At 52.2% G+C, this 17573-nt stretch overlaps 1 protein-coding gene across 1 annotated transcript; it reads right to left on the reverse strand.

Moving 5' to 3' along the window:
• Positions 1 to 2268: 2268 nt before the first annotated feature.
• On the reverse strand, positions 2269 to 17446 carry cpda (carboxypeptidase D, a). The gene is made up of 21 exons (XM_066696047.1): positions 16670 to 17446; positions 15733 to 15980; positions 10611 to 10753; positions 9937 to 10106; positions 9093 to 9454; positions 8505 to 8696; positions 8130 to 8297; positions 7881 to 7990; positions 7344 to 7446; positions 6755 to 6897; positions 6394 to 6563; positions 6002 to 6274; positions 5528 to 5723; positions 5246 to 5381; positions 4541 to 4687; positions 3788 to 3883; positions 3635 to 3699; positions 3359 to 3490; positions 2978 to 3163; positions 2759 to 2861; positions 2269 to 2609 (listed from the first exon to the last, which is right to left on the reverse strand). Exons 1-21 carry the CDS (start codon positions 17338 to 17340, stop codon positions 2383 to 2385), a joined length of 4041 nt encoding a protein of 1346 aa, XP_066552144.1. The 5' UTR covers positions 17341 to 17446; the 3' UTR covers positions 2269 to 2382.
• Positions 17447 to 17573: the final 127 nt, after the last annotated feature.

The raw sequence follows: 17573 nt of genomic DNA on the forward strand, positions 1-17573 counted from the left end.
AATTCAGTCTCTCGGCTTCCTGTAAAATTGGCAACATGTCATAGTCTACAATCAAACCAATGTTTTATAAAAAGAGATATACACTGGACTGCAAAGATCAGGGAGCATACAAATGAAACAATCAAAAAGACAAAAGTGCACAATTATGTGCAACCCTGAACACCTGAGCCAAGCTTCCCCCCTGCAGTGACAGAGAAGAGCAAGGAGAGAGAGAGAAAAAGATAGAGACACAGGGAGAGGGGGAGAGAAAGATAGAGAGAGGGAAATCGAGAGACGGGGAGAGAAAAATAGACACAGGGGGAGGGGGAGAGAGAGAGAGACAGAAGGAGGGATGGGGGTGAGGATTTTGAACATCCATTTCCCTCTGTAACTTTAAGAGCTTCTACAATGTCCTCAGCCTGGCCAATACCAGTCACCCCTCCCTCAATGTGTTAAACAAACCAAGGAAAACATACAAAAATCATTACAAAGGTCTGTCGAGTCAATTAGTCATTAAAAAAAAAGTACTTAAACTGAAGAAAAAAAATAAAAATCACAGTGAACAAAAGCAATGGTGTTCGGAGCTCTAACAGGTCAAGGGAGAGGAGACCCGGGCGAGGACTGTGCTCTCGCACTCACACACAGATTCGAGATCTCGGTTTTCACTTGCAGACAAAGGGCCCCTTACAAGGAAACTGCTATATGTACAATTACACTCTCCCTTGTAAAGAAACAAAACAAACAGAAATTACACCAGAAATAAAATAAACATCTGAACAAATCTTGCCCGCATCTATTAGCTGAATTATATGATCAAGTAATAATATTGATAGTATTTATATGAGTTATAGTATAGTGATATTGATTATAATAGTTGCTCCACTGGTCTCTCCGTCCGTCTCCACCCGCACTTGATGCTGTCGTGGTTGTGTTGAATTAAGGGAGGGGTGCGTTGATGCAGTTCTTCTCCTTTCTGCGCTCAATTTGGATGCCAGAGAAACCGCACAGACCCAGCGCTGTCCAGATGAGGGCTGTCTTACACATTTTGACAATCATAAAAATAAAAACAAATCACACAACAAATGAACTCGGGTGGATGCTGGGGGCTCTAATGGCCGAGGACCTGCACCCTCAGGAAGAGACAAACCAAAAAAACCAACAGTCATGTCCAAGATTAGAGTTCTTAAAAACATCTGATCCTCGGGAGCCCATCGTCTGTAGACCAGTGCCCAGCGAGGGGGAGTCTGGCCACCGAGAGCAGCCGTCTCCCCTCTGGACTGAGACCAGGCTCCCTGCGTGTCCCCCGGCACATCCGTCAAGTCCACACCCTCAAGCCGGGTCTGGGAGTGCCGAGGAGTCCTGTTTTTGCCCGCGAACCCCATAGACAACAAATGAATGAATGAAACCCACAGCGTCCTACAAGTCTAAAGTGGAACGTGACTGTTTTGTGTCAACGGCTGCCAATCTGCCTCAGGAAACCATTGCACTTATCGCTACGACTAGAAGGACGGGGACGGCGATGTGTGATGTTTCCGTCGGTGGAAAACAACCTCCACGTCTCTGGAGTGCTTTCAAGTACGGATACAGAGGTTTGACGCGTGTGCGTGTCTTTATTCCAGTCTTTGCGCCAGAAGAGAAAATAAAACACAGACATTCGAAAGAAACCAAACAGATAAAACGGGTTTGGCTAGTAATCGTGTCCTTTAGATTGAGAGTCCTTTTCCATTTCATATGTAAAGGGGTAAAAAGAAGATAAAAAAAAAGATATGCATCGATATTTGTGTTTATAAATTGCCCCCACTCGATCTACCCGAGTCCCACCGGTGCGTCCCGCACTGGGAGAGACACCGGCTCCGATCACACCTGCTGAGGCACTTCACTCTCGTTTCTGATTGGTTCGGTCGAGGCAGGGGGGGGTGAGGGCCTGTGCGCTCCTGTCCTCTTGTCTCACTCTTAATGCTCACGCGCAGCAGCAAGGGGCGGGGACAGACTGGCTCGTGCAAAAGGAGGGGCGATTAAATAAATACAAATTTGATCCCCCCCCGGCGTACCCCTGGGGTCACGAGAAGCGGTGGGCTTTCCCTGGCCCCCCGAGAACGGGAAAAAAGGGTCGAAACGGCGCACACACACAGACAAACAAAACAACCAAACCGGTATCCCTCACACTTCTCCAGTTCCTGAAACACAAGAGATACATCTCTCTCTCTCTCTCTCTCTCTCTCTCTCTCTCTCTCTCTCTCTCTCTCTCTCTCTCTCTCTCTCTCTCTCTCTCTCTCTCTCTCTCTCTCTCTCTCTCTCTCTCTCTCTCTCTCTCTCTCTCTCTCTCTCTCTCTCTCTCTCCTCGTGTCGGGGTCTCCGTGAGCGGCAATCTCTGGGGCACCGGGTGGGGGGGTGGGGGGCGACTCAGTGCTTGTTGGTGTACAGCGTCTCCTCGTCGCTCTCCGTCTCGTCCTGGAACTCGTGGTTCAGCAGGGACTTCTTGGAGCCCATGGAGGTGAGCCGGATCTCGTCCTCGTAGTCGTCACGGTGCTGCCGCAGCCGGTGGAAGCCATCCTTCTGCCGGTTGGACTTGGCCGAGCACACGCACCAGATGATGCAGGCAGTGATGATGAGGGCCGTCATGGAGGCCCCTGTCCGAGAGGGAGGGAGGGAGGGGTATACAAAGAGAAAAATGTAATGGATGCCGTCTAGGACACTCCATGGCACGAGGTGAGCTTCTCATTTTCACACCACACCAGAAATCAACTCCGGCATCGCCCTAGTAAGGAGCTTGGCGTACCTGCGGTGGCCACCACGAACTCCCTGGGCAGCCCGAAGATGCGGTTGTCCATGTCAAACTCGATGAGGATGGAGCGTGCCGCTTCGTAGGACGAGATGAACACCTGGGGGGGGGGAGCGGAGAGGAGAAGTCCTTCAGTACTGAGTGTGAGAAGCAAACACAGTGTGTCTGTGTGTGTGTCTCTCTCTCTCTGCTCTGCTCTGCTGGGCCGAGCCTCACCTCCTGGCCCTGCTGCTGATATCCCTCGGCCACGGCCTCGATGTTGTGCACCCCGGGGGCCAGCAGGGCGTGGAAGTACCCCCCCTCGCCGGTGTAGACGCGCACCCCCTTGTTCAGCAGGATCGTCGCCCCCACGATGGCCTTCCCACTCTTGTCCCTCACCATGCCTCGCACGCCCTTGTGGACCTGGAGAGGAGGAGAGAGAGAGAGGGATATAGTAATAATAAACAAGCACGGCCTAGTAGAGGTAACTTCAACACACAGAAGGCATGGGGCAGAAACAAGCCAATCAAAGGACTTAAGCCGAGCCCAACCCGGACCCACACATGTGCAGCTCCAGCGAGTCACAGCCGGACGGGGACGGAGACCGTGGAGACTCACCTCCACCAGCATGCTCAGCAGCGGCTTCTGGTTCTCCTCCCACAGGGTGAACAGCTGGTCGGTGCTGGGGAACAGGCAGCAGCTGGTGAACACCGTGATCTCGGGGCAGTGGCCCACGTCCATGCTGAAGTCCTGCGGGAACACAACGCGGTGAGACTCTGCCTCCGGGGGCACGACGGTGGGAGGCATATAGCCATCTGCCTAAAACCATGTCCGACCCACGAATATGCCCAGTCGCCGGGAAACAATACAGAGGGACTGAAAGGCAGGACGTACCTTCATGCTGCCCATGTGACTGTCCCACTCCGCGCCCCGCAGCACCCCGCCTGGGATATTCTCCACTGCGAACACAGGAGCAGAGTTAGAGGGAGAGAGAGAGAGAGAGAGAGAGACAGACAGACAGACATCAGTAAGAGACCCCATTCTCACCCTGGCTGTTGGCACATCCTGGGTGGCCCAGGTGCATCTTGGGATGGTTGTTGGCATACACCGACGCCAGGTACTTCAGAGTCTCCTGGTTTTCAACTGAAATAAAACAAGAACAAAACGTCAGACAACGATAACCAGTAAAAAGAAACTGGATGAAGAAAACGTTTTGATTTGAGCTGCCGATACAATTGCAAAAGTTGTGAAGTATATAACAACCATCTGCTATCAGAAAGTGTCTCTGAGGCACACAGGGGGTTAAGTGTCCCAATGTGTTTGAGGAGCAGCCCAGGAAGGAAACCTGTTGTTGACAGAGCCGCACTGTAGTCCTGGACACCATAAAGCCTTTACCACAACTTTACATCTGTCGCCTTACAGATAAGACAGCAGCCAGACGGCAAAGGATCTGAAATCACCAGCCTGAGTATTTGCATGAATTATGATGGGGAACAACTTAAAAAATGCGATTGTTACTCTTTTTTTCTGGCTGGTGTGACAGAGGGAGCCTGTTTTATCTTCTTCAATAGACGAATGAGCCATTTTCATGACACTGTTTTTCTTAAAATGGGAAAACAAACAAAAGTGTCATAAGTCTGACATACTACTCTTCCCTTTAAAACCCAATATGAGCAAACAAAAGTAAAGGATTCATTAGCTGTTTTGTAAACCTGAGTGTTTATTTCTCCACGTTGTAAACAAGGCTGATGGGAGACATATACTTGTGTTTATTCGGGCTTTCCGGGTCGTCGGGCTTACCTGGCTGCACGGGCTTGTTGTAGGGGTAGGTGGCCAGAACCGAGCCGCCATCCAGAGCCACGGACAGGGTGAATCCCTTCTCCTTGATCAGGTCCATCACGGCGCGGGTCTCTGGCTCGGTCTCCATGATGCGCTGAGAGGTGTTTCCTACACAGAAACGGACGTCATTATGCAATCAGAGCGCCTAATAGAGCGGCTGGTTTGCTGTTTGCATGTTGCTGGGGGGGAATGTGAGGTTTCAATTTATTGTACGTTCCAGCAGACGAGACAGGCAGACACATAAAGGTGGGGAAACCCATGGAGATCAGCCGCCACAGCTGCGTGTCCGCACTCAGCCTGCCGTGCGAATCGAGGGACACACAGACAGGAAGCGTGGCTGAAAACCGTGTCTTAGGTTTTGCAAAACAGACGACAACAGAAATAAAAAACCCACAGGAAGGAGTCTGCGGGGGAAACAGCGGGCCGTTTTAAACTGAAGAGACGTCCCGTGATGGTAAATGCCGGGTTCGAACATGGCCGCAACCGCCAGAACAGGCACGCTGGTTTGACCCAGTTTTCATGGGGAGGGTGGCTGACTCACGGGTAGTTTTGGCGTTTTCTGCTTTCAGAAAGACGAGCGAGAAGAGAAGATATTGGGGAGTGGTGAAACAAGAAAACTAAGACAGACACGTAAATAAACACACAATTGTTGTCTGTGGCGCTCACCAAAGAAGTCTGCGTCGAGGTCCTTGCCGTGGGCGTTGAGCCGACCCACCGTGGAGGTGCACTCGCCCTCCTTGGCCAGCTCCCGCCCGTCAGGGTTGATGGAAGGCAGGATCACGATCTTCGTCTCGTCCACCAGCTGCAGAGGAGAGAGGGATGATTCTTGAGTGTCAGTTAAGAGTGTTACAAAATCAATGCCGAAGCTCAAAGGGGAGCAAAAGGAATCTGAGCAAAGGAAGAAAAACAGCGTGCCAACCACCGGCGAAGGGGCTGGCGGCGCCTCACCTTGGTGATGGCCGCATTCTTGCCGTAGTTGATGCACAGGAAGGTGGCGAACTCCAGCAGCAGCTCCGTGCCCACGGGGGCGTTGCCGTGGATGCCGGCGACGAAGCGGATCTTCGGCTCAGCCGGCTCCGCCTCCTCCGGTTTGTTGGAGATGTCAAGGGCCCAGATGTAGCGGAACTCACAGCTCTGCCCCAGCCTGCGGACGCACGAGACGGGGATCAGGACAACGGGCCTCACGGCACACACCAGCAGGCATGACCGAGAGGACGGACATCGACACGTGGTTCTACACGCTCCACACACACAGACTTTCTCAAGCTGGTTATGTCAGCCACCCTGTGCGACTGTATAGAGACTTTACAGGTATCAGGCAAAAGCTACTGCTACTATCGATACAACTATGACTAAAACATCTCCTGCGATGACTGATGCTACCATTACAACCACTGCTGCCAAAACCACACCGGCGCCCACCTGCGGAGCCGCGTGATCTTGGGGAAGTTGAGGTTGAGGCTGCGCAGTAACTCCGACAGCTCCTTATAGGGCCGGTAGCGGTGGAACTTGGTCTGGGGGGGCGTGCTGAGGACCAGGCGCTCCAGGCCTTTCTCGGACGCCAGCTCCTTTATCAACCTCTGGAACTCTTCCTTCAAGGGGTCCTCCTCCTCGCTGCGGGCGCGGGTCAGCCGGAAGTCCACGTGCTCCACCTGGCCCTCTCTCACCGTGGTGTAGACCGTGATCGGGGTGTACCTGTCCGGCAGACGGGGGGGGGGGGATACGGTGATGGCGTTAGGCTGGTTATCTGGCATTCTCTCCTGCTTGAATGCGGCCCAGTGTGGGATTTTAGTGAATGGCGTGAGCTTCCTTACCCGCGTGCCGTGGCGGTCAGGCGGTATGTGCCCGGCGCCAGCAACCGCCAGTAGTCTCCGGCCTTGTCCGTGGTCACGGGGTGGTCGATCTTGGCCACGGAGATGGTGGCGTTCCAGATGCCTATCCCGTCTTTGGCGTCCATCACGAACCCCTTCACCCCTCGATGTACCTGGAGCCCCGAGAGAAGGGAGAGACGGGTCAGAGTAAGATGGGTCAGGGCAGACCATGCCCTAATGTTCCGCAACAACCTACACAAATCAGGACCCCTTAGAGTGATTTAGTGGGGCAAGCATGGACACCACCTCTCCCCCTCTCCTAGCAGAGGCAGTGTGCTTTGCAGGGGGCCTTTGGGGGTCTGACCTGGTGGATGAACTGCAGCAGGGACCGGCGGTTCTGCTCCCAGTACATGGGCAGGTCCTTGGCCGGGGGGTACTTGACGCAGCCCAGCTCGATTGTCACCTCGAAGCAGTTGGTGTTCAGGTAGTTCCAGTCCTGCATCCCGCCTGAGAATCAGAAACACACACCCACCCCGCGGTCAATCCTATCCAAGTGTGGCGGGGGGATCCCAAATTCTCACCAGGAACACGCGTCATCTGACCGAACAATTCAATACGCTCATTCTACTTTACACCGACATTTAGAGTCAGAAAAGCACCATTCCCGTACTATGCTACAAAACGCTGTTGGTGTCAGAGTGGGATAATATTGGGGGGCCTGAATTAACTGTACATGTCTGTATAATATATATTTTAGATTTTCTGGGCCGCAGTCATCAATCAGAAGCCAGGCAACCCTGACAATATTATCAAAATCAAAGCCAAACATTTAATTCAGATTATAACTGCCAAGTTAATATTCAATTGAATGTGTTACACGATTGTGGCCAAAGCACTGGCACAGGGCAACAGGGAACAACAGATCATTCGCCCAGAGCTCCGCACAGCCTCACCTGCCACGTTGTACCACTGGGCCCCATTGGTGATGCCATCCTTGAAATACTCATTGGGGTAGAGCTCCTGACAGGGGTGGCCTGCGTACATGACCGGGTTTTCCTAAACACAGACAACAGAGAGAACAGATTCATGGGTCTAAATACACAAACATACACTTCTCTCACATCATCTCCCCCTCTATCTCCCCTTCTCTCTCTCTCTCTCTCTCTCTCCAGCTTTCTCTCCATCTGTCCCTCTCCCTCCCTTTCTCTCCCTCTCAGCTCTAACCAGCACAACAATGTCTCTTGTGTGTGCAGCTGCTATCTAAACACTGTCTCCCAGTGTATTCTGGCATTGTCACGGGACAGAAATGCCTTTGAAAAGACAAAAAAACAAACAGATTGCATTTTAATACAACCTTTTGAAGTGATTTATGCCTGTTTCTGTGTTTTAGAGATGTACCTAAGGAGACAGGCACAGTGCTGTTTAGTTACAAACCAGATTCTTTTGTGAACGTCATACAAACTGGGGGACGCTTCAAATCGGACGCCCACCTTTGAATAGGCCAGCGAGAGCATCTTGAAGACGTCGTCGTCAGGGGACTGGCTGTAGGTCACTACGCCCTCCACATCGTCGTCGTATGGGTAGTTCACCACCAACGACCCTGCGGTGCACCGGAGGACAGATTAGAGTGCTCTTCATAGAGGGCGGGTAAAGACATTCAGCTCTTACAAAAGCTTTGCCACCCCACCACCCTCCCCAAAATGGGCAAGATGATGGGCATGGCATCACGAGAAACTTGCCTCCGTGCAGGTTGGCCGACAGGACGAAGGGGTAGGTCCTCAGCCAGTTCATGACGGCCACGGTCTCGGGCTGCTGCGGGTCGGGGATGGCCACGAACTGGTCAGGGAAGTTGCGGTTCAGGTCGAAGTTCTTGCTGTTGTTGCGCCCCTCGTAGCCCTTCATGTCCCCTGAGGAGCAAGCAGAGCTGCGGTCAGTCCTTCCCCCACAAGACACCATGACAGCGGGAGGTTTGCGTTTTTATTTGTCTGTATGTCCGTGAGTATATTGGTCTGTGTGTGTGTGTGTGTGTGTGTCCGTCTGCCCGTCTGTGTCTGTGCGTTTGTCTGCCTGCGTGCATGTGTGTGTGCGTGTCTGTCTGGGCGGGAGCACATTACCTTCCTGCGCCACCTCGTAGCCGTCAGGGTTCATGGAGGGCAGGATGTGGATGCGCGTGGAGTTGACGAGCTGCGTGACCTCAGGGTCGCTGCCGAAGTTCTTGCACAGGTACTCCACCAGGTTGAGAAGCAGCTCCCGGCCCACCACCTCGTTGCCATGCATGTTCCCAATGTACTTGAACTCCGGCTCGCCTGTGGTTGGGGGCACGACACGGGACATGCTCAGAGGGCAGAGTAACAGGGACCCCACGGTGTGTGTGTGAGCCAATCACAGAGACATCTACTGTACTATATGACTATAGACACATGCAAATGAAGCCTTAGCCCCACCCCCTATCCCCAGAAGGTTTTGGAGGGACATAAATTGTGCTAAAGGTATCAAAAGTCTTCCAGCTAGTCCAGTCATTTCATTATATTATATAATACACCCCCTTCAGGCTGCTCAACAGTAGACCTGAGACTAAACACATGTGAAATGAAATAAGTGGCTGGTCAACAATGGCGGACATGGGGAGGGAAATAAAGGGGTGCACACAGGGAAGAAAGGAACAAAAGGCTGAGACAGAACCCCAGGTCGTGGGTCGGTACCGGGCTCGTGGACGCCGGGGTTGCTGCTGATCTCCATGACGTAGAGCTCGCGATTCTGCACGGACTGCCCAATGGAGTAGAGGCGACTGATGGCGGGGAAGTCCATGCTGTAGCGGCGCAGGAACAGCTCCATGTCGGCATAGTGGTGGTGCCGGAAGTCCTGCGGCTGCGTGGGCAGGGGCTCCGGCCGCGGCGTGGTGGGGGTGCCGGCGCTCGATGACGACACTGCTGCCTGGATGGTGACGCCCTCCGTGGTCGGGATGGCGCTTCCATTGTCGGGCCGCAGAGGCGCCAGGGTGAAGTTGAGCTCCGTGGGCTTCCCTTCCGTCACCTGCACGTTGCTCACCGTCACGGGGACGAACCTGCGCACGGGGGGGGGGGGCACACGCACACGCAGCGTCACACCAGCGCAGGAGACCACAGCTTTCTACAGACTGCGGAACGAGACCGGGTGCCCACAGCGGAGGGGCACAAGGAATGACCCGAGACAGACGCAGAGGTGGTGGGATATGAATACAGGCATGTGCATGAGGAAAGAATAAAAAGGCATGCAATAGAGGGACTTCCCTAACCGTATCAGGATTCTTGATAGCTTCCTAACATCAACTTTTAGATAATGTCAATAACTTGAAGCAAACAAGGACAGGAGGAAACGGGCGAATTTTACTGCATGAAACCCAGAGGCTGTTAACAGGCCTGGGGCGCAATCTATATTTAGGGAAAAACAAAAAAGCTGGATAAAACTGATAAATAAACAAATATGATCTATACACACAAAGTACGAATGAAAAGGTTCCCATCATACTGTCCTGCCGCCTGTCCTCTCCACCTGACTCGGCCTTACCCGTTGGCGCTGGTGGTGACGTTGTAGCTCCCCGGCAGCAGCAGGCGATAATAGTCACCGAACTGGCCCGTGGTCACGTTGTGGTTGTTCCCGGCGACCGTGATCAGCGCGTCGGGCAGCGCCGAGCCGTTCTCAGCCTCCCAGACGTAGCCCTTCACCCCGATGTGAACCTGGGAGGGGTGACAGGGGGGCCGGGATGTAAAGCCACAATAGAACGACACAGGGGTAAATAAGGAGCCGGGCATCTAAAGGCCATACCAGAGCAATGCCAGAGCTTAAGTGAAGGTCATATGCAAACAGGAAGCAACAACCCCATGGGTGGGATGCATTACCCATTCTCAGCCTCGGCCCGTTCACTAATGCATCTTTTATTTCCATCTTGTAAACAAATTATCGACTTAAAAGTGCTGAGTGGCCCTTTCCTCTCCATTGTTAATATGAGCGCCAGCGCCCATTTCCTCCTGCGTGGGACACAGTGCACTCTGGGTAACGGCTAACACACAACCACACACTGGATTTGTATCTTTGTACCTAGAGTCTCAAGGCAGGCTTCAGATTCCCATTAAGGAGAGTCCTAAAAGGCTTAATCAGACCGATTATTTAGAGCAGTTAACACCGAGGGCCCTTCTCTCCACTCGCAGAGCCACCAGGAGTGAATAAGACTGCATGCCTACCTTTTCCATGTAGGAGAGCAGGGCGTCTCGGTTGTTGTCCCACTCCTTCTGTAACTGCGAGGCGGGAGGGTACTTGCAGCAGGTCAGCTCTATGGTGATCTCCAAGCAATTCCCCTTCAGGTAGTTGTAGTCCTGCATGCCTCCTGAACGGGGATTGCAAAATACCACAAAAGTCACAACAAGGGCTACGTGATGAGCAGCACAGTGGGGTCTGGCCAGGCCTGTGTGGGTTTCCGGTCTTATGGACGAGGTCATATAAACATTTACAATCAATGAGTTACCGAATGTATAACCCAAGACAAGGTTTATAAGGGAATAATGACAAGTAGCTTTAAGAAATATCTACAGAGGAAGAAGGCTGGGCAATCAAACTCTGCTATCTCTTCAAACGAAAGCATGGAAAATAATAACCAGAATAACTATGTGGTAACGGAACGACTGAGTTTCTCGAGAAACTCCGTCCAAGATTCCAAATCACTAGCATTCCGGACGCATTACACATACGACAGGAGAAAAGAAGAAGGAGCTAAGTATAGAAAAACAGGAAGTGCGTGTTCGAGCGAGAGTGGGAATCGAGGCTCTGAACCACATGTTTGCAGACTCCTTCAGACACCCCTTCAGTTCATCTGATGCACACCGAGATGCACATTTATTGTTATGAAAAGCAGAAAAGGCATAAATTGTAAAGGACTTCGATAACCTGAGGTCTAGCGGTCTGCGTTTTAAAACGATCACTGTACTGGAAACGAGAGAAAAGGTTCATTGTTTCCTCTTGCTGGCAGCGACTGTCTCTCTCTCTCTCGGGCCGCGGCTGTCCGTGTCCAGTGAAATGCATGTGATGCGTTTACCATGGAGCAGTGCCCAGTGTGCGCTGCCTGCTGACCCCGCGCCAGCCTCCTCGCACGGCAGACGGGTAACTGGAGACACTCCTCCAAGACAAACTGATGTGGATCCACGGCTCAACGTTGTGTATCGACCCAAGCAGGAAGTGTGGCAGTTTTGGCATGGTTAATAGACTTTACTGCATTGTTCGTTTTATTTTTGTCACCGCCACTCTGTACAGCACTCAGAAACCGAGGCTGATCAGCTAAACAACTCTTGAAAGAAAGAAAAGAATGAAAAAAAGTCCCATTTATTCCTGCTTTTGATTTAATTGCCAATGTAGTAAATGTGTTAAAATGTACCATGTCATAATGGTTTTAAAAATATACACATAAATATAACAATACAAGAATAATTAGCAAAAATAGCAATAACAGAGCTTCACAGAAACTCAAACTGAAAGGGGAACACACTACTTCCCTAAGCACTGGGGAGACACCACCTGGACCAGTGGCTGCAGGACACCCCGAGACGAGACCGGTTCTGAAAAGCTGCCCCCAAACTGTGATGACCTGATCCACAAATTAATTCAAACCACCTGCCAGTTGGTCCTTTAAAAACAGCAACAAAAAAACTGTGGCACCCCAAGCACAGTCCAACATCTGGGGAGGAGCTCACGAGTGGCAGGTGGGTCCAGGATTTGATCGAACTCGAGTCCAGAAGATACTTTATAAGGGGGACATGGAGGTCGGGGGCCGGGGGGCTGCCCCCTCGATGGCAGCTGCACAGCCTGTTAATTCTCCAGCATGGAGGTGGAGGAGGGAGCTGGCACAAACACAGAATTTTCCATAGAGTGGATTTTGGATTGCAATTTCAGGGGAAAGTATGCAAACCCAGTGAGGGACCGGGCCAGACACAATCCCTCATCTCTCGCTGTGTAATCTCTGCACTCGTTTTCATAATAAGAATAATGCAAAGGACAATTTGTACGCTCATGAACAAGAGACACGAGGGAGTGATATCAACACACACGTCACTCTTCAAATGGACCGCACAGATGACAGGGCAGTAAACCATTAGTCACTGGTAATGCCTAACAGAGTTATTCATGAAGGTGAAGACTTATTTACCTCAAAGGATCTACTTTCTGAGTGTGCTCATATACGTGGATATGTATATCATAGAGGTGGCAATTCTGTTATTCCAGAAAGGCAAAACACAATCACCTCGCGCTAACTGTGATTCATAGTCATTCACGCAGGTTCTATTGCACCATCAGAGAATCCTAAACGCCTCATAGAAGAGCAATTGTGGAAGAAAGAAAAACTGAGTTGCCCGGGGGAACTGATGTTTCTCAGGTTGTGTCTCTACAGTCGAGGATCCCCAACCCAGCTAAATCCCGAGGGCAAACATGGGCCAGACGCAGTTCCCTTCCCAAGCAGCGCAGAGCAGCGCACCCCCCCCCAGGCAGAGACTGGTCTGAGCCTGCCTTCTCCCTCCACCCCACCCCCAAGACAGCCGATCCCCCGATCCTCCAACCGCCCGCCTCCTCCGGCAGTCCTCAGACACGGCCCAAATGTAAAGCCAGGCTTAAGTCAACAGAGCAGATCCTATATCGCAAACGCACATCCTTGACTGAGTCACCACACTACGCTGTACATGGATTCCTCCACCTCAGAACAGGCTGTGCCTCTCTGTATCATTTTCCATGTTCGCAGGTCACGGGCCAAAGAACGTCAGAGAGCCCGTGATGATCCTATCCAGGGTAATGAACTGGAATCCCAGCATTTCCAAATAACTCCATCACCAAATCCCCTCTCAAAATACCTGGGAAATGTCTGAAGGATATGGACTCACGCCGAATTTCACACTGGCTGCTGTTTTAGTTTTCCAAAGAATCAAAACATTTGTTCCTTCTGTTGTTTTTCTTTTTCTGCCTTAATTTTGTATGTATTTACAACGCAGCTCTGTGTTGGCACCCCCTTCCACCCCCTCCTGACATCTGATTCAGCCGCCCGCATAAACAGATCACATATGGCTTCATACCAAGCTCAGAGCTGCGGCAAATCAAAGTCAACGGAGATCAGGACAAGACTTCTGACGTCCTGGAGTCATAATGCACTGCCTAAAAATATCATCATCATCATCATCATCATCATCATCATAATACATGCAGACGTATTATCAAAATCCCCCTCCCATGCCGAATGAGTAGACACGATATTGGATTTGAGCTTTAAAATGACCACGTGTGGGATCTAATCTGTGTGTCTTTTGACCATGAGAAGAGAAAAAACAAAGTCTGCAGCCTGACAGGAGCTTAACCAGCAATGCAAAAACTCCCCCAACCCCATTAGAGTCCGGCCTGTTACTACATCTTTACAACAATGCTCTACACAGTGAAATCCTGACTGTTTATAGCCGTGGCAGGGTTTCTCCTGCCTGACACACACATGGGTCTCAGCAATGCAGCACAGCCGCGTGTCACAGGGAGTTCATTCTCGGACCAGGGCTCAGGGGGTTAAACACTGAAACACGGCAGAGACTCATGAACACAACACCCCCAGCCCTGCCACTGTGAACCGTGCTGCTACTTTACAATGCAAACACAAGCACGTCTGGAACAGGTCGTGCCGGTCTGGGGAAATGAAAACAAGATATTAAAGCAATCTGCAGGAGAGGAGGACTTGTCACCTGCCTGTACCAATGGGCATCAACACCTGACACTTCCTCCAGTCTAGTTCAGAGGAGCTCTGGGCTGATCCCAATACACACAACTGTGGGGGATGCAGCCCGTGTACCATGTCACAGGAGAATCCCGTTCGCACGAAAGAAAAACATGGAAAAGCAGCTTTTACTGTGAACATCACCCTGCCATGAGAGATATGCCTCTCTAACTGTGCAATGCACTAGTTAGAGCTCATCTGGATACTGTGGACAGTTCTGGGCTCCACACTTCAAGAAAGATATCGCTGCTCTAGAGGCAGTTCAGAGGAGAGCAACCAGACTTATTCCAGGTCTGAAGGGAATGTCCTACTGAGAGACTGAGGAACTGAACCTTTTCACCCTGGAACAGAGGAGACTACGTGGGGACTTGATCCAAGTCTTCAAAATCATGAAGGACATCGACCACATCAAACCAGAGGAGCTTTTCCAGATCAGCAGGGACACACGCACCCGGGGACACAGATGGAAATTGGGCTTCAAGGCATTCAAGACAGAAAACAGGAGACACTTCTTCACACAGAGAGGCGTCACAATCTGAACAAACTCCCCAGCGATGTGGCTGAAGAGACAATTTGGGAACATTCAGAAACAGACTGGATAGGATCCTTGGATCACTTAGTCATTAATGGACACCAAACGAGCACCATGGGGCGAATGGCTTCCTCTCGATTGTAAACTTTCTTATGCTCGAGGGGGCAGGCGAGGGTTAATGACTTCAAACCCACACAACAATGGCCTCTTTCAGCCCCGGCCCCTAACTCGGCTCGCACACGAGACGCTGCTTGGAGCCTGAGCCGCAGGTCTGGGTGTACAGTAACAATCGCGATCAGGTTCCCAGGGGGGAATGAAACCAAAGGACTAGCGTTGCTTTGACCTTGTGTGACCCACACAAACTAAATACAGCACAGCAACAAAGCAAACGGAACAAAGTGGAGGAGGTTAAAAGGCTGGGATCAGGGATCTTCTACAATAAAAAATAATAAAATATCTTCAAACTCAAGTGCTCCCCAGGGGTTTCAACACCTGCCTGGCACAACCCCACCATCCCGGCGCCCCCGTATCGCCTTGCTCTGTACCTGGGCAGAAACCACACCACCAACATGGCACACCAGCTCCAACTGGGGAGAATGTGGGAATTGTGGGAGGGACACGGAGAGAAGGGTACACACACACACACCAGTAAGACACAACACAATCTCTCAATAGCCCCCAATTCAGGACAGATCCCAAGGCAGCCTTATTTAACACCACAGAGCAGGGCTGCTATCTCGTAATTAACACTCCTGTGAGGAGAACGTGCACACAGCACAGACTAACCATCCGTCACCACGCAACCCTGGGGCCTGCTGAAGGCTTCATAATAAAAACAGATGGAGAGAGCCTGAGTGTGAGTGTGAGTGCGAGTGTGAGGGGGGTTGTGGCTGTAAGTGTTTGAAAGAGAGGGAAGAAGAAGAAGGGGGAAGAGACAGTGAGGGTGGGAGGGAGGTTTTGGAGACGAAACCAAGTGCGACAACCATCCACAACCAGAGGACGAAACGCACTCCTCCGCTACACAACCCGCCCGCTTCCTTACCCGGCACGTCGTACCACCGCGCCCCGTTGGTAATGCCGTCCTCGAAGGTCTCGGAGGGTGCGTCGGGGCAGTGGGGCTCCCCCGTGCTCATCACCGGGTTCCGCTCGGCGTAACTCCGCGCCAGGAACCGGAACAGGGCGTCGTCCGAGGAGCGGCTGTAGTGCCCGGTGGACTCGTGGGTGGGGGTGTCATCGAAGGGGTAACTGGCCACCACTGTGCCGCCGTGCAGGTTGCCGGAGAGCACGAACCTGCGGAGGGGGGTGGCGGTAGAGAGGTGGTCAGGACACTGAGAGGGACGGGCCTTGGCAAGCAGGGCTCTAACGATGGGGGAATGCCATGAAGGCTGGCAGAGAAGGCAAATGCATCATCCAGTCTCACTAAAATGGGTCCTTGACGGGCATTGACACTGTTTTTATTCCACAATATGCAACTAACAAAGTTAAAAGATAATGCCAGCTAGATTGTTTTTGTGACACATTACAAGAGCCCGAAAAACAGAGAAGCACAAAATTAACAGGTCTAATAGACGGTCCTGAATATGCTTTGTAAAAATGATATTACAATTAAAAGGGGGGAATGGAATTTTAAAGGAGTTTTGTGATTAATAAGCAGCAAACCGCTCTGGATGGGAAACCTGTCGCTGCAGAAAACTTTATAACCAGCAGCCGCACACCTGTTATTGAATAGGTGTCTTATATACGTGTTTACAGCTGACCACGACCGAGCGACTCACACAGGCGCCACAGCCAGCGTCATTAAAAGTTACAGGACAGACCGCTAACCACCACGCATTGCGAAACACAAGCAACGTACTGATCAGCACTAAATAATAACCATCATAACAACTCAAATGAGGACAATGCAATTAAGAGCAACACAGAATACTGTTTGCTTGCGTTGCAATTATTCACAGCCAATAACAACAACAATAACGTACTTGTTCTTCTGGATCCAGTCCATGACGGCCACCACCTCGGGGACGTCCTCCCGGGGGACGCTGATGCTCTCAAACTGGTCGGGGAAGCTGCGGTTCAGGTCCCGGCCCTTGGCGTTCTCCCGGCCGCCCGCGTTGCCCTGGCAGTCCCCCTCCACGGAGCGCTCGAAGCCGTCCGGGTTCATGCTGGGCATGATGTAGATGTCGGTGCCGTCCACCAGCTCGGTGACCCGGGGGTCCTGCCCGTACCGCCACACCAGGTGCTCGATCAGATACACCAGCACCTGCCGGGACACCGTCTCGTCGCCGTGCATGTTGCCCACATACTTGACCCTGGGCTTCCCCGGCTGCTCCCGCGTCGGGTCCCGAGTGATCCGCATCACCCACAGCTCCCGGCCCTGCACCGACCGGCCCACGGTGGACAGGTTGGCGATGTGCGGGTTGTGCTCGGCCAGCGAGCTCAGCAGCTGGGACAGAGCTTGGTAGTCGTGGTAGTGGCCGAAGGTCTCCTCCGCCTCCCCGGCCGCCCGCCTCGGCACCCCGGCCTCGGCGCTGGCGGAAGGGTCGAGGGACGGAGCGCAGACCAGCACCAGTACCAGGAAGCGCAGGAGGGCAGGGACGCGGGCTCTCGGGGCCGGGGAATGGAGGTGTTGTTGTGGTGCTGGTATCGCCATGTTTCCGGGCCCCCCTCCCTCGCTCTGTTTCTCTCTCTTTCTCTCTCTTTCTCTCACGTTTCACTGCCTACCCGTCTCTCTCTCTCTTTCGCCGACTCCTTCGCCGGGCTCCACTTCCCTTTAACCCGCTTCAAGGGCGGGTCTTTCCTCGCTGTCGCCGAGCGGGGGGCGAGGCCTGTGTTAAGGTCGCACCCAGACGGCTGTCCGATCCGATCCGGTTCGTCTCTACGGGC

The sequence above is a fragment of the Amia ocellicauda genome, chromosome 22, assembly GCF_036373705.1.
Source record: "Amia ocellicauda isolate fAmiCal2 chromosome 22, fAmiCal2.hap1, whole genome shotgun sequence".
NCBI lineage: Eukaryota > Metazoa > Chordata > Actinopteri > Amiiformes > Amiidae > Amia > Amia ocellicauda.